The sequence below is a fragment of the Onychostoma macrolepis genome, chromosome 14, assembly GCF_012432095.1.
Source record: "Onychostoma macrolepis isolate SWU-2019 chromosome 14, ASM1243209v1, whole genome shotgun sequence".
Taxonomy (NCBI): Eukaryota; Metazoa; Chordata; class Actinopteri; order Cypriniformes; family Cyprinidae; genus Onychostoma; species Onychostoma macrolepis.
Window position 1 is genome coordinate 4,171,288 of NC_081168.1, and position 27,563 is coordinate 4,198,850.

General features: G+C 38.5%; 1 protein-coding gene across 1 annotated transcript in view; it reads right to left on the reverse strand.

The window, feature by feature from the left end:
* slit3 (slit homolog 3 (Drosophila)) overlaps positions 1-27,563 on the reverse strand; it is a 174,755-nt gene that overhangs the window by 143,607 nt on the left and 3,585 nt on the right. Inside the window, exons 2-4 of the mRNA XM_058798199.1 lie at positions 19,786-19,857; positions 16,869-16,940; positions 14,683-14,754 (exon numbers count right to left, since the gene is read on the reverse strand). Of these exons, the coding sequence (XP_058654182.1) occupies positions 14,683-14,754; positions 16,869-16,940; positions 19,786-19,857 (216 nt within the window). The remainder of the gene's footprint in view (positions 1-14,682; positions 14,755-16,868; positions 16,941-19,785; positions 19,858-27,563) is intronic.

The following is a 27,563-nucleotide window of genomic DNA, read 5'->3' on the forward strand; positions in this document are numbered from 1 at the left end:
CAGAAACAAACGCATGAAGCCTAATGAGACGTTGAGATTTGTTTCTGTACAGATAGAAGAGGTCGGCCGAACCACATGAAGAAAAACACTTTGCCGGTCAGGGTCAGCGGTGATTACTGAGCCTGCAGCCTAGACATGTACCCTCTCCACGGACCATTAAAGCCACATGGACTGTGCTCTCCAGGCTCCTTCCATTTCTGAGAGGCATGCACACATTCACCAACATGATAGTGCCCAGACACCTTTCATAAAACAGTATGACCATATGAGGGAGTAACGTCTGCAGCACCTTGTGCACGGCGGCTTTCAGGCCTACAAAAGGACCTTTAATCAATCTCACATGCTTTTAAAATGGTAAGTGTTGATGTGTCGCTTGGAAAAAATGGGAGAAATGCAAAATATGCTCTCTGAGGTCATCACGTACGCACCAGATGACTGCAAATCCCTCACGTCAAGTGCATCCCTGGCTTGGATAAAGGAGTAGAGAGTTAACGGACATTAAGATTTACCTCCTTGTTTGTCTCACATTGTAAATATGTAGGTGGATCGGCCTAGTGACACATATGATGTTCAGTCAAAGGACACCCTAACAACAGAGCAGGCCCAGCAAACTCCCCAATGTCTCCTCAGCCAACAGCTAATCAACATTAGGACACACCTAATAAAAGCCTGACATACGTACTCCTCATGGTGCATGGGAAGGGACTTAAGAGAGAGATAAGATCAACGTAGCTGTAATCTGTGACATATACTACCACTTTTCTTCATTCACAAGTCGTCCCTCTTGTTTTGCTTGCTTAATTTCTTTCATGTGGCCTTGAGAAGTTAATAAATTGATCACAGTAGATATAAAAGTATTTTATGCTGAACAAGGCTGCATTTATTTGATCAAAAATTATATTGTGAAATATTATTACAATTTAAAATAACTGTTTTCTATATGAATATGTTTCAAATGTAATTTATTTCTGTGATGCAAAGCTGAATTTTCAGCATCATTACTCCAGTCTTTGTGTCACACGATGCTTCAGAAATCATTCTAATATGCTGATTTACTGCTCAAGAAACATTTATGAATTATTATCATTTATTTTATCATCAGTGTTGTAAACAGTTGTTCTGCTTAATATTTTAAAGAAACCAAGATACATTTTTTCAGGATTCTTTGATGATCAGAAAGTACAAAACAATAGCATTTAAGTGAAATAGAAATCTTTTGCAACAATGTAAAAGTCTTTACTGTATTTTTTTTTATCAATGTAATGCATCCTTGCAGTAAAAAAGTATAAAACAAAACTAAAAAAAACTTAATGACCTCAATATTTAAGTAGTATTATACATGGAAATAAATATTACAAGTAATTTTCTGATTTATTTCAAATTTTTAAAGAATTTGCAGCTTCATTTCTCCTTACCGTAACACGTCCAGCTTTAAAATTGGACTATAAAGAATTTTAGATAACTTATTAATTTATGTTTTCTTTATACATGCATAAATTATTTAATTATTAATTACCTCTCTCAGTTGACCTTCAGTGTAAGTCACATGAGCACTGCTCATCCAATCACCCAGAATCCTCAAAAAAAGTGTCAAATCTGTGGCAGAGAGCTCACAGCCAGATACTTTTGCTGTGGTTTACAGCAGAACGAAAAAGACTTCAACTTTTATTTTCTTTGGTTTATAGCATTGCAACACTGTCATCAAGACCCTGGGAATTAGGGATCTCAGTTTTCACTTCGCATTACCCCTTCTTCTCCATGATTAATAGGTGCAAGTAAATATTTTTTTTTTCTGAAATTGAGAAAACAGATAGAGGGAAAGTAATGTGGTGATGTGTGCCCGAGTCAAACAAGAGACATGTTGTTCTAAAATCATCTCCCTTTGGCTACGCCAAAAACCCTCACCCCAGCACACCCTTTGGGTGCAAAAGTATCGCCCACAACCTCGTCTTAAACGTGTGTTTGTGTTTTTCCCATGTAAGATGAAGTCATTTTTTTGCTCTTTGTAAATAAGACATATAGTTTATTGGACGTGGCGCTGGCGCTGATCACATTGTGTCGTGTTTCACATTCATCTCTGCCTCCAGCTCCTTGAGGAAACCACTGTCATCTTTTCTCAATGCTGCACGCTTGCACAGACGTCTTTGTAAGAAACACAATCTTCTTTTCCCTTTCAGTGGGAAAAGGCTACTTGAGCGCAGCCTCTATTTATTTTCATTTAGTTTGTGTGTTTCTTGTTCAGGTTGTTTGTATATCGCTTCAAGCCACTGTTAACAAAGATTCCCAAGGCTAATAGGGACCCAGGCTTTTCTGGCTCTGTTATTTTCATCTTTGAAAGCACATGCAGTTAGCCGCTTCTGCGACACATGGCATAATGATCTACCTATGATTATAGACCCTCTCGGGGCACGTGGCTGTCACCCCATAGTGCGCCTTGCATTGTTTGTGCGCCAAGTGTGTAGGAAATCAGTGAATCACATACAACCCTCCAGAGTCCTGATCATAGGAAGAAAAATCTTGTTTTGTTTTTCTAGGCAACATCTGCAGTGTGTTGAAGGTCACTAGAGAAGGCTGGGTGGACAGCTCATTCTCCCACACGCCTTGGGTGTTACTTTACAGTAATTATTTGGTTATTGAAATGATATAGCTGTGTAAAAGTGTTATGTTTTTGACAGAAGCATCCTTTAAATGGAAATGGAAAAACATGCAAACACAATATAAAGGGATAGTGCACCCAAATATACGGTTGGCGGTAGCCATTGACTTCCATGGTATGGAAAAAAAACATCAACTATCAACTGTTTTGTTTTTTAAACATATACTACATATATACTACATATACTAGTGTATATACTACATATACTAGTGCATATTCTACATATACTAGTGCATACAGTACACTAGTGCATATACTAATGCATACAGTTTACTAGTGCATATACTTCATATACTAGTGCATATAGCCTACTTCATATACACTAGTGCATATGCTACATACTGTATAGCAGTTCATATACTAGTGCATATACTACATATACTAGTGCATATACTACATATACTAGTGCATTTAAAGCATATACTGGTGCATATAATACATGCTCTTTTTTGTTATAATACCTCTCTCTTCGTTGTTTATATCTATATTTTTGTCTATTTCTAGTCTGCCAATCTTTGTGTGCTTCAAAACAGTTTTTCTTTACTTATTTTTTTTCTTTTTCTTTTTTAAATAATGACAATAAAGATCTATTCTATTTTATTCTATATTCACAATGTGACATACATTCTGACTAGGACATAACTTAGTCCAGGTTCACTCATGCATTTGCATCATTTTGTGCAGATACAGTTGTAATATTATGTTTATGTTGTTCATATATTTGTCTAATCTTATTTTTTCGTTAACAGTACATTATAGTTTACTTAATTATTGTCATAAAATGCATTTTCCGTTTAGTCTTAGTAAACAGAAATTCTAAAAATACTCTTTTTCGCTGATAAAATCCATTCATTTCAATAGGAATCCACATGAATTTCCCCACAGTGCCAACTCACCAAAATGTATTGGTTTAAAAGTGACATCTGTGTGAGTTAGGATTCATATATCGCTACACTATTGACAACAGACAATGGACCTTTTTTCCGATGAATTTTCGCATTTTAACAATGGTTTGTAGGGGATGTTTTAATATTTATAAACTATTCCCATGATACAAAATACAGTCTAAGATCATAAGTGGGTGCACAATTCAACACAGATGCACCCTGGACTTCCCCTCTATGCTGTTTTATTTTCATAGACAAGTACCTGTCCAGCTATGAGTAAACATTACAACTCATCTCATACACATGCACTGAAAAGCGTCATCCAAACCCGTGCCAGAAACAACACAAAGCAAACCACACTTGCAAACACATACACACGGCAATCTAAGATGAACTCCTTCTGGGGCCTAGTTTATGTTTGCGTGCCGAGTTAAACAGAGCCAACAGAGACAAAGCAGGGGGAGAGACACGACATAATGTAACAATTTATCTATTATATTTATGATGTCCAAAGACTCTATTGCAGAGTTCCCAAGCATGCTGTATAGATAGCAATGAGGCATGCATATTCAGCCAGTGGCTTGCCTAAGTGTGCATTTTGGGTGCGTAATGACCAACCGCTCGGCGTTCGAGTTCAGCCAAGTACCTCTTCGCAATGTGGTGGCCAGAATGACTAATGGAGGTTTGAATATCTGAACTCGCTTTGTGGAGTCGCACAGGAAGATAAAAGAGAAAAACAACAACGAGAAAGTTGAGGAGAAGCGTCTGTTTTCACTTAGGTCCCCCGCGCGCCACAAACCTTCCCATTGTTGCCTGAAGGAAGCTGGCTGCGAGCGTGGCCTCAGATCATAAAAAAGAAGCTGTAATTAGCTAAGTGACAATTGAGTCCGTAATAAAAGAAGGGCAGCCTGGAAGTGAACCCGAACTGTTAGCTTTCTTTCACTCTCATAAACTGACCAGAGCGTTTTGTTTAGCGTGCCGCTCTCACTGTAAACCAGCCCTGGAGCGTGTGTGTGTGTGTGTGTGGGTGAGCTGGCAAGCCAGACGTCCAGTTCTGGATGGATGGCCGGGTCGGTGACTAACTTGCCCTGAATCGCCTGTTCTCTCCACTCAGTTGGCACATCTGGCATGCTGACTTTGCCGCTTTGTGCCACCTCAGGCATGTCAAAAAAAGCTCTGACATTTGACCAGAGCGTTTTCGTTGGGATTTCCAGCATCTTGACATCCGCAAGACAAGTGCTTCTATGCGAGAGCCAAGCACAGAATCTAGACTTGACTCGCTGTTGATTCAGATGTTCTTGTAAATACAGCAGCGCGGCGCAAAAGTGCTGGCCTGTCGGAATGCTTTCCTTGCCTTTTGTGAAGGGCAAAACAGCATCGCTGCCAGTGGGAGGAATCCAGTCGGGATGAGCTCCGCTGCTCTAATGGGGCTTTGTTTGTTGTTTTACTCACCCTGGATTTTCCGAGATGCACACTTCTGTAGGAAAACATTCCTCGGACTCGTTTTGTGCTTTGTTCACACTTGCAAAAATAAACGGCACGGTTAAAACTTCCAGTAACAAGGGTATCAAGATGGGTTCAACAGTTTAACAACCCTGAGGAAACTCTAAACCTAAATAAAACCGTGACGTCTAATGTATACAATTACTCTAATGCCTCGAAATGCACTGAGATGCACGATACCAAGTTTAACACTGGCTTAAGATTTCAAAGTTAGGTTTCATCCTCTTCAATCTTGTCTATACTCAAGAACACTAATCGCCATGTAAAATTAATATATACTATATTTATCATTTAGCAGCAGGGATGCATCAAAGTGATACACAGTGATATTAAAGTCCTTTGCATTGTTACAAACATTCTATTACAAATAAATGCTGCTTTTTGAACTTCTAGTCAAAGAATCCTGAAACAAAGTTTACACAAAAAATGTTAAGCAGCACAACCATTTTCAACATTGATAATAATAATAATTTCTTATTTAAAAATGTTTTTTCCTGAGTAGCAAATCATCATATTAAAATGTTTTCTGAAGGATCATGTGACATTGAAGACTAGTAAAGATGCTGAAAATTCAGCGTTGCATCACAGAAATGACATTTTACAACATATTTAAAAAATTATTTCAAATTGTAATATTTCACAATATTAATGTTTTTTACTGTATTTTTAATCAAATAAGTGCAGCCTTTGTAAGCACAGACCTCTGTCTACAAAAAAATATAAAAAATAAATAAACTTACATTTACATCATATTATAAATATAATACAGATTATAACAGATAATACATTATTATGTACAAGTTTTTAAAAGTTAAAAAATGTTGTTATTATTATTATTATTATTAAAGAAGGTTCTTTTGTTTACTGAATTTTCACTGAAATACACAACTTTTTTTTTTCTTCTTTTGTTACCAGTACACACACACACACACACACACACACAAATCATGTAGCTCTAACCCTGGGCTTTTAATAAGTGGAGTAGCATTAGTGAACTTTACCAAACAGATTAAATCTACACAGTGAAAGTGTGCTGGTTTGTGTCTGGGTGATGTTAATGGGACTATAGTGATGATAGAGTGGCAGCTCTTCAATTTTTCAAACTCAGGAAGAGGCTAAAGGTTCATTTGGAGGCTGTGCTGCTAAAGAAGGAAACTCAGAGTGCGTGGTCACTGCAGTGCATTCGTTCTTGCTCTTTCAAACATGTGCAAGCAGTTCTGCCCATTTAAATCCAATTACCTTCTCAACCAGTCGTCATGGGAACCACCTGTGATAAACACCCCAGCACATAATGGCCCCAAACTATTTCCCAAATTATAGGCGCCCTCAATCAACACAACGAATTAGGCCTTTTCCCCTCTCTCTGCTTCTGTAGAGCGGGATACTCTATCTGAGCGCTCTTTCTCCTGAGACACATCTTGGCTGAGTGAGTCCAGAGTGCAGATCATTGTAAAAACTCGAACAAAGTACCAATGCACACATTTCACATTTTGCATGTTAGCAATTACAGGTGATGTAAACTAAAATCCAGATTGCATGTTTAAACAGAATGTCTTCCTTTGCTGTTTCCAAAAGAGACACAAAATACCTTTAAACAGCATGCAATAGAACTTTGGCTTGCAGCTATTATTTTAAAAAGTCAACATGAAAAGACATTAGCAATTCGTTTTACTTCTGTTATTTGGAACATTTTATTGTGAAACAATATTTAAAATAAAACAAAATAAAATAAGAAATAAAATAAAATAAAAAACAATAAATAAATAATAAAATAAAATAAAATAAAATAAAATAAAATAAAATAAAATAAAATAAAATAAAATAAAATAAAATAAAATAAAATAAAATAAAATAAAATAAAATAACAAAACTTGAGCTGGATTAGATTAGAAAATTGCAGTTTCCAGAATCGAGACAGTAGTTGGTAGGTTGAAAAAATTAGATGGCTTAAATCAATGAAATATACATAAAAAGATCAGTAACATATTAAAAAAAAGTAATTTCATATTGACTCTCTAACAAATTGAGATGTTACTGAGCTTTTAAATCTATCAACTTTACATACATTTCCCTGCAGGTTTCCTCTCATTATTATCAACAGACTTGTAAGACATTTTATCAACATCATTTACTCAGGGCAACATGTAATCAATAACGAAACAGTGCTAATTAATCCTGCCTCTAGCTAAGCTGATTAATAGAGTCACGAGGATTCAATGTCAGATAATCAGTGGAGCTAGAATAGCAAATGCGAAGAAGTCCGAAAATCTTTAAACATGAATACCGCAGTACAAAACCACTTTCTCTGACGCCATGTAGATTTATCTTATCATACTTAATATTGAAAACATCTGGCACTGCTATTACGACACAGCACAGACCGTTAGGTTAATTTTTAACAATCAGGCCTTACTAAAACAAAATAAATCAATAGTTTACTCTGCATTACAGACTGACCCAAGATTCCCTCTGGTGGGTCTGTGGAGGCATGCGTGAGTGCGCTACGTCAACAGCATAAGACGCTGGCAGAATCACAGCAGTCCCACAGTCACAGCAGTGCAGCTTTAGGAACACTGGGTGGCTCTGCAGGCCCCACAGCATGCAGGAGATTTATTAACGCTACAGACCTACCCCATCTCCCCCATAAATACAGCAACTGTGTTCCCACAGGCCACCATTTCTCTGAGTCAACCTGTCATCCAGATCCACCTGATCTCAAGCGTCTGAATGAGGCACAAACAGCGTCCAGGGAGAGGATTTGATTCCACTACATGCTGTGAAAGTAGGAAATGTATAACAAGGCTATAAGTCAACATCCTTCGGTGAAAACACATGCCTTTTTTTTTTACCTCTCGGATTCAGCCATGCAAACCATGCTTGAACAACTGCAAACATACAGCCACTGCACTTTGCACGGCCTTCACGGATCGTACTTTTTATAAACCACAGAGGAAACTAAACAAACTTATTCACAATCTCGTGCCAACAATGTGAAAAAGAGGCCTTAAGTGTATCTAAATTTACTAACTAAACGTTCCCCCTATCGTGCATATTTTCCTTTATTTGGATGCTAAATTGCTTACACATGTAATGGGATATTTCGGTGCACACAACATACATAAAAACCTCTTGTCCAATAAAATATGTAGCCAGCATTTTAGATTTTGCCTACAGCTGCAAACTATGCACTGTGGTATAGGAGAGAATCTGGCTGCTGACTGAACCTGAACATCTGCATACAGAAGATATTCACGCTCACATCTTTCAATAGTTCAGAAAAAGTTTACTTACTGGTAGCAATTTATAGGCAGGTGTGCATTTGATCTGAAATTGTGCGCTTTCATATTTGAACAGTTGCATGTCAGCAACTGGGCACATTTTTGATCTAAACGTAAATGCAAGCATATTTAAAACGCATTCCTGATGAAAATAAACACCCTAAGCTGGTTTGCTGGTCTGTTGGCTGGTTTTAGACAGGATTTGGGCACTATTCAGCTTTGGCAGGTTAAACCTTTTTTTCTTTTCTTCACTGTAAATATATACACTGCCATTCAAAAGTTTGGAATCAGTAAGATTTTTTATGTTTTTAATGGAGTCTCTTATGCTCATCAAGGCTGCATTTATTTGATCAAAAAAAAAACTGTAATATTGTGAAATATTATTGCAATTTCTAATATTGGTTTACAATTTTAATATACTTTAAAATATAATTGATTTCTTTGACGCAGCGCTGAATTTTCATCAGCCATTTCTCCAGTCTTCAGTGTCACATGATCTTTCAGAAAGCATTCTAATATGCTGATTTATTATCAGCGTTGAAAGTTAAAAAGAACAGCATTTATTAAAAATAGAAATCTTTACTAGCACTTTTTATCCATTTAACACATCCTTGCTGAATAAAAATGTTAATTTCTTAACAAAAAAAAAAAATTAACCCCAAACTTTTGATTAGTAGTGTATACCACAAAATTTTAATTTTGAATAAAAACTGTTATTTTTGTACTTTTTATTTATCAAAGAATCCTGAAAAAAAGTATCAAAAAATATTAAGCAGCTCAACTGTTTCCAGCATTCATTATAAACCATCATATGATTCTGAAGGATCATGTGACACTGAAGACCGGAGTAATGATGCTGGAAATTCATCTTTGCTTCACAGGAATCAATTATATTTTAAAGCATATTAAAAAAGGAAACTGATATTTTAAATTACAATAATATTTCACAAAATTACACTGTTTTTCTGTATTTTTGATCAAATAAATGTAGACTTCATGAGCATAAGAAACCTCTTTAAAAATCGTACTGATCCCTAACTTTTGAACGACACTGTATATTCAAAACTCTTTGCTGACCATCTAACCGTTTATTTCACACTTTCCATACTTGGCAATCTCTCTGTAGCAGTTTTATGAAACAAAGCTATGCTACTTCACTCCTTCACCAAAACAGTGTAAACAGGTTTATTTATTCATTCCTCTGTCAGCGGAAACAAAAAGTGCTGCGTGGGCAGTGACTCGGGCAGATGTCTGCTTTGGTTTCAGCCTGACCCACATGTACTTGGTTTCCTCAAGTCTGACAAGGTTAAGAAGCTACCGGCAAATGCCACTGCCTCCATCTAAGAACAGCACAGCAGGTCATTAACATTTCTCTGGTAGGAGAATATTAGCTTCCTCTGACTGATCTGCCTTTGGGGGGTCAGCTCACCCATATCCCACCACCAGGTCCAAACTGTGAATTTCAAAGTCCCTTAGTGTACATCAATCAGCTCACAACCCTGGGAAGCAGCACAATTCAAGAAAAAAAGAAAAAGTTAAGTCTTCGAGCTTTCTGTGTATAGTTGGCTCTCTGTCAGGACTCCAACGTCTTTGTAGCTTGTATTTATCTAAATATGTCTTTGGAGTAAATCACAAAGCTGTCTAGCTTTTTGAAACCGGCTGAGTGCAGCCCTATTTTGGAAGACGCTTGGCTGGATTCAGAGAGGGTTCATTTCTCTGAAAACAATCAGTAGGCCACTTCTGAAAGGCCTGAGCCAGAGCTCTATGGTTTATGCGCTTGGGGCATGATGAATTATTAGCCAGCTATTGTGGGTAGACAAACACTGCATCACTTTACACAGCGATTGAATGACAGAGTTAAAGTATTATCCCTTATTACTTGATAATCACCATTTATACGGCAGCAGAGCAACAACTTTTTGTTTTTATTATAGCTTTTCGGGATCCAAATATTTCAAGGAGTAGTTCACCCAAAAATGAACATTCTGTCATTATTTACACACCCTCATGTCAGTCCCGGTCAGTCATTATAATGAAAGTGAATTAGGACTGGGACTGTCAAGCTCCAAAATTATGAAAAACCACTGTAAAAGTAGTTCATATGAATCATGCACTATATTCCCAGTGTTCTGAAGACATACAATGGTTATGTGAGAGGAACAGACTGGAAATCCACCCTAGCTCTCTATGAGCATTCATGAGACTTCTTGAAAGAGGTAGTGATTTGTGAACATTTAATTGACATCTTTTTATCCTTTCCCATACAACAAAAAATATATATATTTTCAAATATATTTTTAAATAGATTTCAAAATATACAAAAAATGGTAAAATGTTAAAAAAAATACTTACGTACATATATGTTCTACTAATATATTTTTGGCCATTTTTTGTATATTTTTGAAAATGTATTTTAATGTAGAAATATATTTTTAAAGCATTTTGCCCTCCATATATTTCAGTCTAAGAAAATGCATTCACATACAGCATGTCACGTTTGAAGAAAAAAATTGATTTGTTGTTTATAATAAGTTTAAACATAACACATTTTAATAAAGTTCAGCCAGGAACATAATTTAAAATTATCCAAAAAATGCAATATTGCAGTATATAGGCCGTTTGTATTTAACCTAAATTTTCTTGCCCCTGAAATACATTTAGAAATATATATTTTGGTTGAAACTATATAAATATATAAGGTTGAAATGAATATATTCTCTGCTTCAGAAATACATTTAATTGAGCTTTAGCATTATATTATTTATACGTATATTTCAAATATATTTTGGCTGCAAAAAAGTTTAAATTAGTCAGAATTGTCAATAAATTAATTTTGGGTCTCAGCAATTAAGAGGCCACTGGATTGAAAGATATCCACTTAACTTTCGATTGGTTTTTCACACAAAGCTGACTTTAGCCAAGTCTGAACAAAGCACAACTTTTGTATGAACCACATTTTGAACCACTGTTCTGGGGACTTTTATGGTATGCAAGCTCTAGTCCACATTCTTTTTAAAAGCACGACCTGCATATTCTTCCAAATTTTTGTGATCAACAAAACAAAGAAAATCACACGGGTTTGGAACGATATTCCAAGGTGAAGGGTTAATAAGCCATTAACCAATCGCTTAACTGCGCCATAAGAAGTCATTACAAGACTTTAAAAGCACAGCACTCTTGGTAAAACAGCAATCGTTTTGAAGCACGCTATGGAGAGCTCATTAAGGGAACCAATGAGCTAAATGGGTTCAGAGAGGCTGCAGACTTCTGGAGTCATGTTTGAGATCCAGGCTGGAGCTGAGAGATGGTTTGTGTTTGCAAGGCTGAGAGCCAGACCCCCCGCCCATCTGTCGAGCTGAACTCCACCGCTTCGGGCCAACAGGAGCGGGGCAGAACACGAGGGGAGAAAACTCAATGTGTGGGAGAGCGATTTGTTTCTGATAAACAAAAGAAAACAAACGTTTGGAAGGAAAATAAACTTGTCATGGATAGAACGAGAGAAACAAAAGACATCCTTCGTGATGGCAAACAAATACGTGCTCTCAGAAGGAAGAAAACTCGCCGCTGTCCGGTGGTCATTCCATGCCAACCAAACTGCCAGGATAATTGCACCCAGAAGATTAAAGAGGGAAAGTTTAAAATTGGCTGAGGGGAAGGGGACATGAGACAAGATGATGCATTCTGCTTTCCTATTCCTCTTAATGCACCAATCACATGCAACCTGAGCTCGGGGTAATGGCAGGGAGTGGCTGGGTCTCATGGGTATCACTGACCGAAATATCCTACACTACCAGCGCAGGGGCCCTTCTCCGAACAGGAACTGAAGTTAATATAAGGGCTCGTTTAGCTGCACCGTTAATAAATTGGAGCAGGCATGGTCAAGACTGCTTTCCAATTCGTCATTCGCTTTTCATTATTCGGTTTCACCGGCTAGACAGAAAGATCCAGCCTTCTAAGAACAGGACAAGGGTGGAAGAACTTCTAGAAGCCTGACCCATCCCATGGATAAAGTGTGTAAGTGTATGAGGTGCATTTCTGAGCCCACACATTGAAATCTGTAACTGTAACCACAGTCTTTCCAGGCTGCAGAGAGTGCTGACCACAAATGGCCTCCGGCAGTCGTTACCGCACACGTCTCTGCAGGGCTTTTCCCCCACGACCCACAGACCTGTCTTTCTCAGTTTCCGTAGCCCAAAGGGTACCATCCTCTCTCTTTTCTTCATTATTCATCCACAACGCCCTCTGCTCCCATTTCATTCCAATCCTTTCTCGGCCTTACTCAGCGTTAAAACGTGCTCTTTACCTTTCCCTGACCCCTGTCAGTGTTTCCAGTCCTGCTGGCCACAGACGGCCCCAGCCTCGCTCCGCCTAACCCTTCCCGTGTGCGACACGGTCGGCTTGCTTTCCCCAGCTGGCCGGGCTTGAGGTTTTTAATTGGAAGGTTACGGGTGAGGCAGTTCATATCGCACTAACGTCAACCAGTGTAACGAACCCTGACAAGGCAAGGTTACAAACCCTGTCATAAACCGCTCCCGCCCTGGACAATCTTCATTAGGCGTACTCCGGTTTACATTTAGAAAATGTTCAAATGAGATGGAACAAATAAACTGTACTTTAAATTTGCCATTGGAAAAGAAAAGAAGAGACATTTATAGTAAACATTTGGACTTCCACCTCAGCCTGCTCATTCTCTCCCTGCAATAGACAAATATCAAAAACTAGACAAGTATCAAATATATATTTATAATAGATAAATATGGACAACTTGTCCCAACTTGTTGGCAGAGGCTATTTACACTAGCTCCGCCCAGCAATGTCTGGTTGGCGTAGACAACATTACAAAAGACGAGTGTTGTATTCAGTGGGGCGTAAAGTGCATGGCGGCATTTTTCGTCACAATCGACGATCATTTCTCATAACATATCAGTTTGGAAAGAAAAAAAAAATGAAGGAAATATGTAAAAAAATGGAAATAAAGTGCCTCACGGGTATTTAATAATAAAGTGTTTATCGGGTAGTTTTAGGGGTAGGTGTAGGGAACGCTTTATTGTCCCAATATAAGGTGGCATCCATTTAGTAATTTTAAGAAATATGACAATTTACACTCAATGTGTTATTACCACATGCTGTTTTATAATGTACTATAATAATGATGGCCAAATATCTGCCATTTTTTGCACTTAAGTATAAACAGCATCTACTATTTACACTTATTGCAAAGAAAATGCTGCTATTTTTACATAGTGCAAATAGCATCTAATTGCCATTTACACTTAGTATAAATAGCATCTATCGCTGGCCCTGTCTTCATGAAATTAAGGATGCACAATCACAATCTATTTTTTAATATATATTATAACAGCCAAATAATGACCAGTTTTTTTAAATCGATTTTTCATGTGGTACATTATAATGTGATGCCCACATTCACTTGCAGCATTTATTAATTTGAGATTTTTAGCGTTTTATTTATTTTTTATTTATTTATATTTTCATATTATCATTATGAAATTCTATCAGAAAATTATCGGGTTATCTGTATCAGTTATCATTATCGGTTATCCATATCGGCTTGAAAATGAGATTCAAATGAAATTGTAGTCTATATAATGCCATTAATATCAAGCTAGAAAAGCATGTTCTATGAGATTTGCAGTCCTGACTGCTGTGACCAACTATGTGTCATACAGTATTTTAGTGCAATGCAATAGTAGTAGCTTATGAATGACGAGCTCATGTCTAGAAATCTTTCAAACCAAGGAAACTATTATATAAAAAGCTTCAAATGCCAATATCAGATCCAGTTAATCTAATCCCTGTTGCTTCATGGAAACGTTTCAGAAACACAAAGCTGCTCACAGAACTTAATGGTGGTCTAGAGTCGGCTTCAAATAAACACTTGTACAGCTTAACCTTTGCTCCGGCACAGACCAGACCTGATCGCGCTAGATATACTGGCGATTGTAAATTCATAAATGAAGTATCCCCCGACTGCTAGGCCAAAAAATGTCCCTGATTCAAAGCAGAGCAGGAAAATATTCAGAATACAAGAATGTCGTTTATCCAAGGAAAATATTCCCTCCAGCACACCTTCTCCTCTCCATCAAGAGCATGGGGAAAGGTCGTGTCACATTCATTTTGGCCCGGATTCCCGGTCCGTCTAAAAGAATCACATCTGGATGGGCTGAAGGAATAACACCGAGAACATGCCTGCACTGACAGCGTCCTTTAAACAGCGTTTGGGAAAGTCAAATATTTAAGCAAGATCCTTTCCAGTACAATGATCAAAATTAAAACAGTGGGAAGTTCGACCGCAAGCTTTTCCAGGCACGGATATCAAAGGGAAGCGATGACTTACAGGCGGCCCAGCTTGGGTGTGGATTGGAACAGCAGCTCCGGCAGGACCTGCAGCCGGTTCCGGTTCAGGCGGCTGTGAGGAAGAGAGGACAGGGGAAGGGCAAGAGTTAGTGCGGTCAAAACATCTAGAGTCAGGAGGGAAGAAACGAAACGTAAGACACCGTGAGAATGACCTTACGCAGTGCACAAATCAGTGGGTATGCGTTTGGGTAGTTAGATTATCCGAGACAGAAAGAGAGAGTGAAAACTAGGGAAACAATGATGGAAAGGTTGTTTGACTTGCACAGTGACACGCAGGCATCTGAATACCTAGATGGATGAGACAACAAGGCAAACACAAACGACACACGGACAGACCAATCCGTCTTTCTGATTAAAGAAACAAGCCATTGTTATCAGGATCAGCAGCATCAGGACTGGCCAATAGCTACATCCTGGGGTCAGGAGTCACAGCTGTGCTGGGGCTGATGGGAAATAAATGAACTTCCTCTGAAGATGGCCTAGGTTATCTCCAGCAGTGCTCTTTAAAGGCTATTATCACTCACATGAGCCTGGCCAGACTGACTGTGGGCTTTGGTAGGATGACCCTTATCACGGGAGTGTGGGTTTTGATGATAGGATGCAGGGTCACAGAGCAAACCAAAGGTATGTGGAGGAGGAACATCACTAGCGTTTTGTTTTGAGGACCTACAGCGTTTATAACCCAGTTCCTTGCCTGTTCTATAATAAGCATGTCTTAAATTTCTGAATTTGACACTAAACTCTGCTGCTGAAAATGCACAGGAATAAAATATATTTTATTAAAATGTTAAAATATATTCAAATAGAAAGTTGTTATTTTAAATGGTAATAATATATCATAATATTAATGTTTTTAAATGTAAACTTTTCTTAAATTAAGTTTTTACACCACAAAAAAAAAAAATCAAGATATAAATATTATATGAAATAAAAAAAGTGTTAATAAAAAAAGAGTATAGGGACCAGTTCTCATTATTAACTAGTTGCTTATTAGCATGCATATTACTAGTGTATTGGCTATTTATTAGCACTTATAAAGCACACGTTCTGCATTAACATAATTTAACTTAATACCTTACTAAGCAGTATTTAGGAGTTTATTGCAGCAAAAGTCGTAGTTAATAGTTAATAGTTAATAGTTAATTAATAGTGAGAATTGGACCTTAAAATAAACTGTGACCAATATTTTCTTTATCGTAGACATTCTTATTTGTCATTATTGACCTCAGTTCAAATGCTCTGATGTTACCTCAAATTTGACCCCTTTGATTGTTGAACCATGGTTTATAATCTATTTTTAAGCACCATGTTAGCCACAATGAGTAGCATGAAAACATTTCTGTTCTTTCTATTTCTGTATCATTAATTAGAGCACTTGCTCTCATGATGGGGTCAAGCTATTTATGTGTCTGCTGGGTTACAACAACAACAAAAAGTCACACTCAGGTGTCAGATGGAGGGAATGCAAGTGGCAACACTGGCCGTCTCGCCATCGAGGGAGAGGGTCATTGAGTTAAACGCTGTGAAATTCCAAATACGAGTGACACAATGAGGAATGTAGATCTTAAGACCCAGATAAACCAGCCCCACAAAACCACCACAGAGACAGATTCTTCAGAGGCGGTAAACAGACTGACAAACTTGGGTTCTCTGCATGACGGCTGCTGATTTTGATGAACATTCGTCACTAACGCGCGGCGGCAGCTTCCAACAGACTCTGTTAAACACCGACAGAACCGTGCAAATATTTACAAGGAATGAGACATTCACACATAAACAAACTCAAGGATGCAAACCACAGTCCAGACATTCTTTGACCTTGTCCAACGGCAGTAATAGCTAGCATGTTTGGTCTGACCCAATGGTCAATTTCACTGGGAAGTGTTAAGATTCTCACCAGAAAAGACCAAATGGCTGCGCTCCAGATGTCAGGGGGCAAACGAGCACGTAAACCCGCTGGACTTGAAACGAAAGTTATGGAGGTCACCTTCAAATTTTCAAAGTTCCTTTCGCTTTTGTGGAGATGTTTTAGATTAAAACTGACAAGGTCAATGTGGTGCTCATAAACAGCTACACATTCTTTTTGTCCAAAACACACATAGAGAAACGTGCAATATGTATCAGGACAGCATGCGAGTTCAATCAGTCCCTCAATTTGATACTTACATTCTCTCAAGCTGTTTGAGATCCTGAAATGCTCCTCTTTCGATCACACTTATTTGATTGTTCTCCAGATGTCTGTGGGGGGGGGGAAAAGAACTTCATTATCCAAGCAACTCCTCAACTGACATTGATTAGGTCTCTTGAATGATTGAAATGACAGTAGAAAGGGAACTAGAGGACCTCGTGACTTCGCTTTGTCACAACAGCGAATGATAAGCATGCAGGCTTTCCTCATGAAAACCAGAGCAGATTTCTCTCTGATTTTATGAAGTGTGCGGTTGCCTCAGCAGACCCTCGTTCGTGTCCAGCATGCTTGTGACGATGTACCGGAGGTTATTTTCAGAGCTCTCCTCTATTCTGAAGACTCTGTCATATTTCAGGGCCCTTAAAATTTTCCAGATGCATTACAGAGACAGCACATCTCCATGGCTATTTCTTGTTTATATTTGAGTCTCTTTGAATCAGGGCGAACGCGCAGTGACACGCATAGGACGCACACAGCCACTAAATTACATTCGGCACCGGATAATACAAGCAATCCTCCAAAAAGAGAGACAGTTCTGAAGAAAAGTGCCTGTAAAGTGGACTTCCGCTTTCTGGGGTTATGAATGATGTTTTTAAAGCAAATGTTTAGACACGCAACTGTTTTTACAGCCATAATCCATGTTTTGTCATATCGTTCTGTCAGGAAGAGATGAGACACTTGGCTAAGCCAAAGGCTTTTTTATGAATGCCGCAGCTTTAAGGCACAATCCAGCATGGCAGACCAAAAACACAAGCCATCCCACAGGGCGAGCCTAAATTGATTTGCTCATAATAATTGCATTCTTCGCTGATAACAAACATATCATAGAGTATGCATCTAACATAAATCTGAGCCTGAGTAACTATCTGGCTCATTCTTACAAATGGGGGATCAACCCCTCCGTGGTTTATGTATTCGCATTAAACGTAATCCCTTTCGATCCCGACCAGATGGGTTTTGGTGTGTGCTGAAGAATAATAACAGTTCTTTTTCTTCATTTTTCAGCATTTCTCCCTCTTTCTGTTCTTTGTCTTTCTCGTCTTCATAGAAATGTTTTGAAGTTTTGCATGGAAACATATGGGACACAGGCAAACACCTATGCTTTCACAGGGGCTGACAAGGAGAGCAGAAGACCTCTCAATTGATGAAAAGGTGAGGCAACACACATGGTATTGCTGGAACAGTCTTTGTTATTCTTGCCTTAAGCATTAACCAAGTGCTGATTTATAGGAAGGTCCCAGGTCAGTACAGACGGCACTTCCCAGAGGACTTTTGAATGAGAAAGTTTTATGTCCCAAAGTAAGGTCAATCTTTATTTTTAATATCTAATTGTTGTTTATGTATTAGGAAACAAAAAATATAATAATACTACTAATAATAAAAAAATTATTATTATTATTATTATTATTAACAAAACTGCTCAGTGCCTATGAATGTTTAAAAAATATTTGTCAATCAAAAGTCACTTGGTGCAACCAAAATGCAGACACATGCTAGGGGGGGAAAACCCTCATAATTGTGAGTCAAAGTCATTAAAAAGCTTTTTAAAAAATCTAATAAATTTTTTGTTATGACAAGTTATGACAAGGCAAGGTTAATTCAGGTTATAAAATGTCATGTGGTGCGACTCTCCAAACATGTTTTAATATTTATGAATGAATAATTCTGATATTCATTTATTTAATTGATTGATTGATTGATTGATCCACTTCTCTGAGGACTTTTGGGTGGGAAAGATCTTTGTTCCAAGACTATTCAAATCTTTTGTCCCAAGTAATTATCGTATATTTCTTAGGAAAAATATCTCCACAAAATATAATAATGATAATATTAATACTACTACTACTACTAATAATAATGATAATAATAGTTTGAATAATTGTTGTGCATTTCAAAGTCATGTGGTGCAACCAACATGTAGATGCATGCAGAAAAAAAAAATGAAGTGATTTCATAGAGCGAAACCCTGCAGAACCTGATAACCGCATCTTAAAGTCATTAAAAATTCCTTAATGTAAGATTATTTGTCTGTTATGACGAAGCAAGGTAAGTTCAGGTTGAAAAATGTTTTATGATGTGACTCCCCAAAAACCTACATTTAAAAATAATAAATGATTAATTATTAATAATATTAATTATTAACGTTATTATTTAAAAAATAATAAAACGCAGTGCAGCTTACACTTCTCACTTCTTTTAGCATGGGAAAAATCATGACGGAGGGGATCACAGCGCAAGCCTTCCAGAGAGATAAGAGGGTGCCGAGGCTGTTCGCAGGGCCCAGGGAGAGGCTGCTTTTGGTGCATGCCATGACCATTAATCATAAACCACCTTAAACTGCCTCGGTGCTGCCCGCCAGCCACTGCCTCTGCTCACGACTGCTCTCTTGGGCGTTTATTTTACTCCTCTTTTTTCACTTGTTTATTTTTATCTCCATTCCACTCTCTTTACGGGCTCTCGTTCAGGAAGAAAACAGCACGGAGAAATGCATGATTACAGTTATTAAGCTGAAAGAACACTTTCTCCAGAGGAGATCACTGCTGCCCTTCGCCTCTCCGAGCAACCGTCCGTTATTTACTTATTCTAAAGTTTCAAGTTTCTAGAATGGAATATATTGTTACATATTCTTCAAACTTAAGAACAAGCTTGAAGATTGACTGCATCTAAGGCAATGACTTCATGCGAGGTTCAGTCACAGGGTCATGTTAAATGTGTCGGATTTACTCAGCTTAAATGTCAGTTTGTTTTATTATGACTTGTGCCGTAATCCTCCCAGCTTTCAGCCTCGAACCCTTTGATGGCTTTGACTGTAAAGACAACACGGAAGAGGAGGGGAACTTGGGAGTTAAAGGAAGGATTAACTGTAAGAGCGAGAGATACAGAGTGACATCTTACAGCACGCGCAGGTTCTTGAGGCCAGAGAAGTCCACTTTGGTGATCCGGGTGATGTTATTCCGGTCCAGATCCCTGGAAAGAAAAAAAAGGGAGAGGGATTGAGAGAAAAGTTAAAAGCTTTTCATTTCACTTATGCTTTCAAACATGATTTTTCAAATCTCAGCTCACAGCAGAGTCAGTAAACAGAGAATTTAAATACAGAGGCTCCCTGGCAGTGCCTCGACGGCCCCGACTCGCACCAGATGCCCGCGGGGCAACGCTGTTCAAAGCTGGCGTCTGCCAGGGAGCATTAGTGCCATGCTGTGGAATACGGAGTCTGAGAAGCCGACCTTGCCTCGCATTCACTGTGCTGGAGGCGACTCCCATTCAGCACGCTGCTATTGAGCTGCCTCCACTCTAAATGTTCCCATACACACGCTCTCGTGCACGGCTCGGGGTCACGTCAGCGTACACCTGCCCTTTTCTGTTCTGCATGTACAATAACTCTATACAATGCAATTCTTTTCTTAATATGTTTAACTGGGTCAAAGTCCCTTTCAAGGAAAGTCTGTTTACTCAACAGCCATAATTTGCAACGCCTCCAGGCAGTTATTTCGGGCATGCAACACTGAGTCCGATCTACTTGAATGGGGAAATCCTGAAAACTCAAAAACTGCTAGCTGCACTCACATTTGAATACCATATTTCAAACCAGGAACAAAATTTGACGTGAATTGTGCCATAAATGTAGTGCTGGGCGGTATACCGGTTCATACCAAATACCGGTGTTTATTTTTCTTATGATATGAATTTTTAAAATACCGCAATACCGGTGTTATTTAAATAACGTTCGGAACACGACACTGTTTGAGAGGGGTCTCTTTTCACTGTTGCATTGTGGCAAGGACACAGCTGTGTGTGTTACTAAGCGTGAGAGTTCTGAAGCTGTAGAACTAGTAGAACGTGATGATGACACAGAAGAACTCATCCAGCGCCCGCTGCCATCAGCTCTCGCGTCTCACACGCACGAGCGCGACTTTAGCACTATATTTAGCAACTTTCAGACCCTTTTAGCTGCTTTTTTCCATAGAATATACAAACTGACAAACCTAGCGACATTTCTGGATAAACCTTAGCTATGGTTCAGTTGGAAGATGTCGCCAGTACTGCCCCGCGAGCGCGAGATCTGACTCCCGGCGCAGTGTCACCTCTCTCGGCGTCTGTTCTGTGCAGCGAGCGGCTGAGAAGCACCACATTTAGCAGTCGTACCGCAGCAGATTCATCAATAAATGAATACAAAACAGCGTTTCCAAGCACTTGCCGCTAACTGACTGTTTGGGATTATAAATATGAGCATAGTTCGTCTGTTAATATTATGCACTTTTTTTTTTGTTTATTTTTTAGTTTGTTACTATTAGTCAACCTACTGCAGTTTTTCCTCCCTCAATCAGTAAAAATGTGGTTAACACCCGGTCATGCATGGAAAAAAAAAACGTCATATCCCGTGAAACCGGTATAATTTTGAAATTTTGATATAAATTTTTGGTCATACCGCCCAGCACTACATAAATGTTTTTTCCTATGTTTAAATAGTGTTAAAAAAAGCTTATATTTCAGGCTGGTCTGGCCAATGCGCTTGCGCAGTCCTAAGCACATAACTAACTGCTTCAATCGTAGACTGTAAAAAAAGATTTACGATGCATCTCTCCACTTCCCTCCACTATAGAAACGTAAAGCCAAAACATCCCAGTATGGCCACTATCATCTTGTGCCAGTAACGTCATTTGGAGCCCGAAACTGCACGGTAGTGATTCGTTTGGAGCCCGAGTCAGTGCAGTAGTGATTCAATTAGAGCCCAAGTTGGCGCAATAGTGATTCATTTGGAGCCCGAGTCACTGCAGTAGTGATTCATTTACAGCCCGAGTCATCGAAGTAGTGATTCATTTAGAGTCCGAGTCACTGCAGTAGTGATTCATTTACAGCCCGAGTCAGTGCATTAGTGATTCCTTTAGAGCCAGTCATCGCAGTAGTGATTCATTTGGTCTGCGCAGTAGTGGAAAGATTTCTTTAAAATGTATCGTAATTAGATTTTTTTAGTTCGGCTTACGTCCCATTCGTTTACATGAAGAGGGGGGATTTATGACCTTGAGTATACTACAGCCAGCCACCAGATGGCAATCAAAATTTTTTGACTTCACTTTTCAAAATGTGTACGACACACTTGGTTTCTACACTGTAAAAAAAAAATAAATAGAAAAGTTGCTGCGATTAGTTTAATTCAACATTAATTCAACATTAAAATAAGTAATAATGTGTTGTTTCATGCTTAATTTAAAATGATACATTTAGGCCCAGTTTCACAGACAGGGCTTAGACTAAACCAGGATCAGGCCATTGTTCAATTAGGAACAATTAGGAAATGTAAGTAATTTTTATTAACATGCCTTAGAAAAAAACATTACTGGTGTGCATCTTGAGACAAAACAAAGGCACTGCAAGTTTCTTTCAGTTAAAACAGCTGAGACTTACACTTTAGTCTGGGACTAGGCTTAAGCCTGGTCTGTGAAACTGGGGGTACGTTAACTTTAATTTAGTTAAGATTTAAGTTATCTCAACACATTATAAATTGGTATAACCAACTGCAGCAACATTTTTCACATTGCAACTGGAGTTAAAGTAACAACATTGGCTCTTTTATTTAGAAGGCAGGACTAATCCGCCATAGTGCGTGTTGCACTTTCTCCCATTCATAGCAAAACGATGAGTCTTGGTATTTCTAAAGTCTTTGTTAAAGTCTTTGGTATGTTTCTTTTCTTTTCCATACAAAAACAAGACAGCTAAAGCCTCAAAAAATGTCTGAGGGATGATATTTTGCACTATATGTAAGCAAAGCGAATGAGAAAATGGGAATAAACTGCTTGAGAAAGACAGACTGCATGGAAACATTTGTGTTTGGAAAACGTCTCCTCTTGCATCTGAATGAATTATATATTACCAAACTAAGTATTTTTCCACTCTAGTCAATACTTTATCCTTTTCCCAGACTGTTTTATCAGTTGTTTCAAGCGTGTCTCAAATTGTATACATTCACCGAAATGAGTATACATGCCTATGGACTTCCTCTGTGGGCGCTGTTTACTGGAGCTCCGCCACACTGAAAAGATTAACGTTGAGAAATATACAGTGACATATAATGACACACGCATACACTTACGCACTAACATCAGGCCGTCTCAGTGTGTTTCTCATAATATACATAAACATTTATAAATCTGATTTAAAGGCATATTGGATTTCAAAAGATTTCCCCAGAACCACAAAACGCACATCAAGCAGACTAATATGAGCCATATAGGAAACATATTACAGGGGACAGGCCATTTACAGACCCTGGATCCCATAACATGATCCTCTCCCAGACGTCGGCTGTGTTTCAAAACCTAGGCAGCATTTTTGCATGTAGAAAGATGATGATGTCTATGTAGGTAGCCCACTTGGTTTTGAGACGCAGCTATTACCTGCTATGAAAACCAACCATGCCAGTATCTCTCACACCCACCTTTTGGCATACAGATAAAGAAAATGTGAATTACCTGAATCGACAAAAATGTTAAACAAAAATATTCCCAAAAATGTTGTCCCAACTGGCCTAGAGTTGTCTGAACAACTGCTGATGAAGCATGTTAAGAGTTTAAGAGCTCCCACCATGCACTGCAGCATGAATAAATTAAGAGATTACTGTTATAATTGCTTTACTTTTTGCTGACTTCATTTACGGTGTTGTTTTTGTTATTGTTTTTATTGTCACTTATTGGTTGTGTGGTAATGTAAAGAGCTTATTTCACTTAAAAGGGTTTGTTGATCATCATCTTTATTGAGGTACACTATTGTTCCATAGTTCAGTTTTTTGGGGGGGTTTTTTTTTTGTTTTTAGGCAAGGATGCATTAAATTGATCAAAAGTCACAGTAAACACAATTTTAAATGTTATAAAAAGATTCATATTTCAAATAAAAACTGTTTGTTTGAATTTTTTATTCATAAAATCCTGAAAAGGATGTATGGTTTCCACAAACATATTAAGTAGAACAACTGTTTTCAACTGTTCTCAGTCAAATTAAAAAATTTCTCAAGCAGCAAATCAGCATATTAGAATGATTTCTGAAGGATCATGTGACACTGAAGACTGAAGAAAATTCAGCTTTGCATCACATGAATAAATTACATTTTAAAACATATTTAAATAAAAATGTATTTTAAATTGTAAAAATATTTCATAATATTAGTTTTTCTGTGTTTTGTAATCAATAAATGCAGCTTTGGTGAGCATAAGAGACTATGGCAGTGTGTTTTAAGAGTTGAGATTTAATTGCATATACAGCTATTAGTACTGGTTGGTTCTGATGAAGTCTCACTGGTTTAATTAAAGCAGTCAACAGCCTTTATGAAGCTTCAAAGTTTCAGTTCCCATTACTTGTAATTGCATTAAAAAATAACCAGTACAAAGTTTCTCCTGCATTGAACTCAAAAATCTTAATGCATCATGTTCCCTTGATCTTTTAACTTCTCCACAATTCTATATATACACACAGCGTTCCCACAAATTCTCACTCTCCCAGTCTCTCCACGTCACTCTCTTTCCGTTTTTACATGCCCTAATCTCCCAGTAGTTCCCTCTTCTGTAGTTTTCTCGTCTCGTATCCTCTCACCTGCTTGCAATGTAATCCCACTAATAACACCACACATTTCCTCCCCTCTCTCTCACTATCCTTCACTTCAATCCTCACCGTGTCAGTTTTTTACAGTATGTGTTAACAGCCCAGGGAGCTAACTAAGTCCTGCTTCCTCTAGAAACTCAATCAAACCTCCGGTCACACTGACAAGGTGGAGTTCACAGATATGGCAGCCCCCTACTGGCTATTGTTTGTTTTAATTTGTTGAGGGGATAAGGTGCCCATTCAAACGGCAGGTGTTCCACACTAACAATGCACCACCTCTGGGGTCCACCCCACCCATGCACGCCGTTAGACCGCTCAGCCCGACTCATCCAGGTCATAAGCCGGCAGAACACTCTGGTAAAATTCTCAGGATGGCACCGGACAAAGAGAAGAATCTCTGCGATTTTGGCTGGAGGTTATTTTGACTGTGTCGTGCCGCAATTGCAACACGGCAGGCGACTGAAGTGCCCTAAGACCTCGAGAAAAATGTGCATGAAAACAAAAGAGCTGCTTTTTCTGTTCCCATACGATACCCTGCCTCTCAGTGCGCTTCCTGTCATAATCTTCTGTTATTTTCCTCAAAGCCACGCTAGTCTAGTCCTCAAAAGCTGATAGGTATGCTCCATTTCCTCTTGAAAGCTTCTCATCGCTGTTTGGAATCTTAAATGAGTTCTTCCTTGGGTTTGGACGCCTTAGAAGGCTGTTTTTTATTACGTGTGTCCAACAATACCAACACATTAATATTCTCCTTATAAGATGTGCAGGTTATTATCAGAACATACAGCAATAAGAACTAATTTTGTTCTCATGTCAACTGATTAATCACAACTAAACGCCTTTGAGATAAGCGCAGATACATGAGATTATGCTTGTCCTGTGCATTTAAATGAACAAGTTCGCTGTCATAACTGTCAATGTCATTTCTGCCACCTATTATCTCTTCATTAAATGTCTGCATTAATTATCATTTCTCCTTCACTGAGGTAATTCACAGAGGCATCCGTATGCCACTGAAAATAATAAGGCAGATGCTAAACGCAAGACACAGATAGGGATATTTTAATAACTTTAATGCGAACAAGGTGCAATTATTTTGTGCATTACACACGGATAGATGCCTCATTGCGTCCTCCTCGCTCTCCCATAACAGAGCTCTTTCCTTTTCTGTTTTCTGGAAGTTCGCTGCCGGAACGCTTGTTCATTTGCACTTGTGCGAGATCAAATAGTGGGGTTTATTACCGCTCTTTCATCTCCCATGAGCCATGCAGCCAGCAGCCATGTGGCTACCACACATCTCTGGACACAAGCAGTCCTGTCCCAGAATTCCTGAGGTGTACCTCCCAACATATTACCACCACCTCAAAAGCTCTTAACAATACCATATTCCTTGAAATCGTCACAGGGTTCCATACAAAACTTTGTTTTGCCGTCATGTTAATAGCCAAAACCACAAAAATGCAATCTTCTATTTCTGATTACCTGGCATGGCTGGTGATGATTGTTTATTTTCTTTGGTAAATGCCATTTGTGATAAAAACATAAAATCATCTGGTTTTACTGTTAGAACAGATTGGATTGGAGTTTGCATAGGGATAAAGGCCAACTCATCACTGGGAGTTTCACAATGAAGGCAGTGAAAATGACGCAGCCATTGAGTTCCTCTTCATTGTTTATGAGCAATGTTGGCAGTTTCCATCTCAGGGAGAGTTTCATTTAGTAAATATTTTCATTACGGCCATGTCTGGATGCGAAGGACTCTCACTTCACACTAAGCAGAGCAGACAAAAATGAATTATTTCATATTTACTTTTTTGAGCGTTTACCCCCTGGATGGTTTATTTTCAAACCCTGACAGCTAATAGCGCAGACGGCCTGGTGTTCTTGCACAGTATATGACTTCTTAAATTACTAGAGTAACGCTTGGCTGAGAGGTGACAAGGGCATCTTCAACACGTCTGTGTGAAAGTCAATATGACAGGCAGGCTACAAAAGGCTCATCAATAACACAAGTCTCATCTTGGACTCCAGGGGTAACCAAGGATACCCTCCCACCAACTTCCAGCAGATGTCATTACCGGGAAGAACGGTCAAAAATGAGTGTCCCGGCTGACCATATCGAACAACAGCCTCTGTACCAGGCCACCATGGGTTTATTTATTTGGCTTTGTGGCTCTCTGATTCCACTAAGTTTCCTGTATAAACTTCTCCAAAAAAGATTGTTTTTTCTTGTATCGTAAGTAACTGATGTTAAGCAGGGGAGCGATTACTTTGAAGTCATTACCTCCTAGGCTAAACTTGTCGTCAAGCTACTATTTGAAAAGTTAGTTAGCTACATTATGTAGCAAACAACTCTGAATATGTGAGAAGATGCTATCTTTTTCAAATATTTCAGTTAAACGTACATTTAACCTGAATAAAAGCAGTGAACTCGAAGAATCATAAATTATATACATGGGTACACAACAAACGTCAGCATTTAACTAAATGGGGCGTAAAATGTTGTGTAGTGACTCAAATGAATCAGTGAATCATTTTTAAACACTTACATGAACCATCTAAGCAAAATGATTCACTGAACGAATCAAACATCACAAAAAAGAACAGTCAGAGAGCACATTTTCTCATGGCTGATGTACTGAAGTGTTTTGTCACACTACATCACTAAGTGTGACGTCTGAAAAAAATGAACTACTTCTATACTCCCCAACACTTCATTAGAGCCCTCTTTCTTTCTGCCTACTGAAAGCCTAGAAAAACCCTCATCTAATCATTCATAAACTCTGGTTTGATTCTTTTGTTTACTGGTTGCTAGCTGCAACCGAGTGTTTGAGTCCGTGATCCTTACATCACAGTAACGAAATCATAAAACCACACACGGTTCTATTCATATTTGTTAGCTTAGGATAAACACTGTCACTTCTAGCTACACACAGCCACAACTAATAAGACGTACTGATGAGAATAACGAAGCCCTTGATGTGTTGCTCTGGTGACAAAGCCCGCAAAACAAGAGCCCTCGTAAACCTGAAACGGCCCAGAGGCGTGCGCATTATCGAATCCAGCCTTCCATTAAAGTACGACAC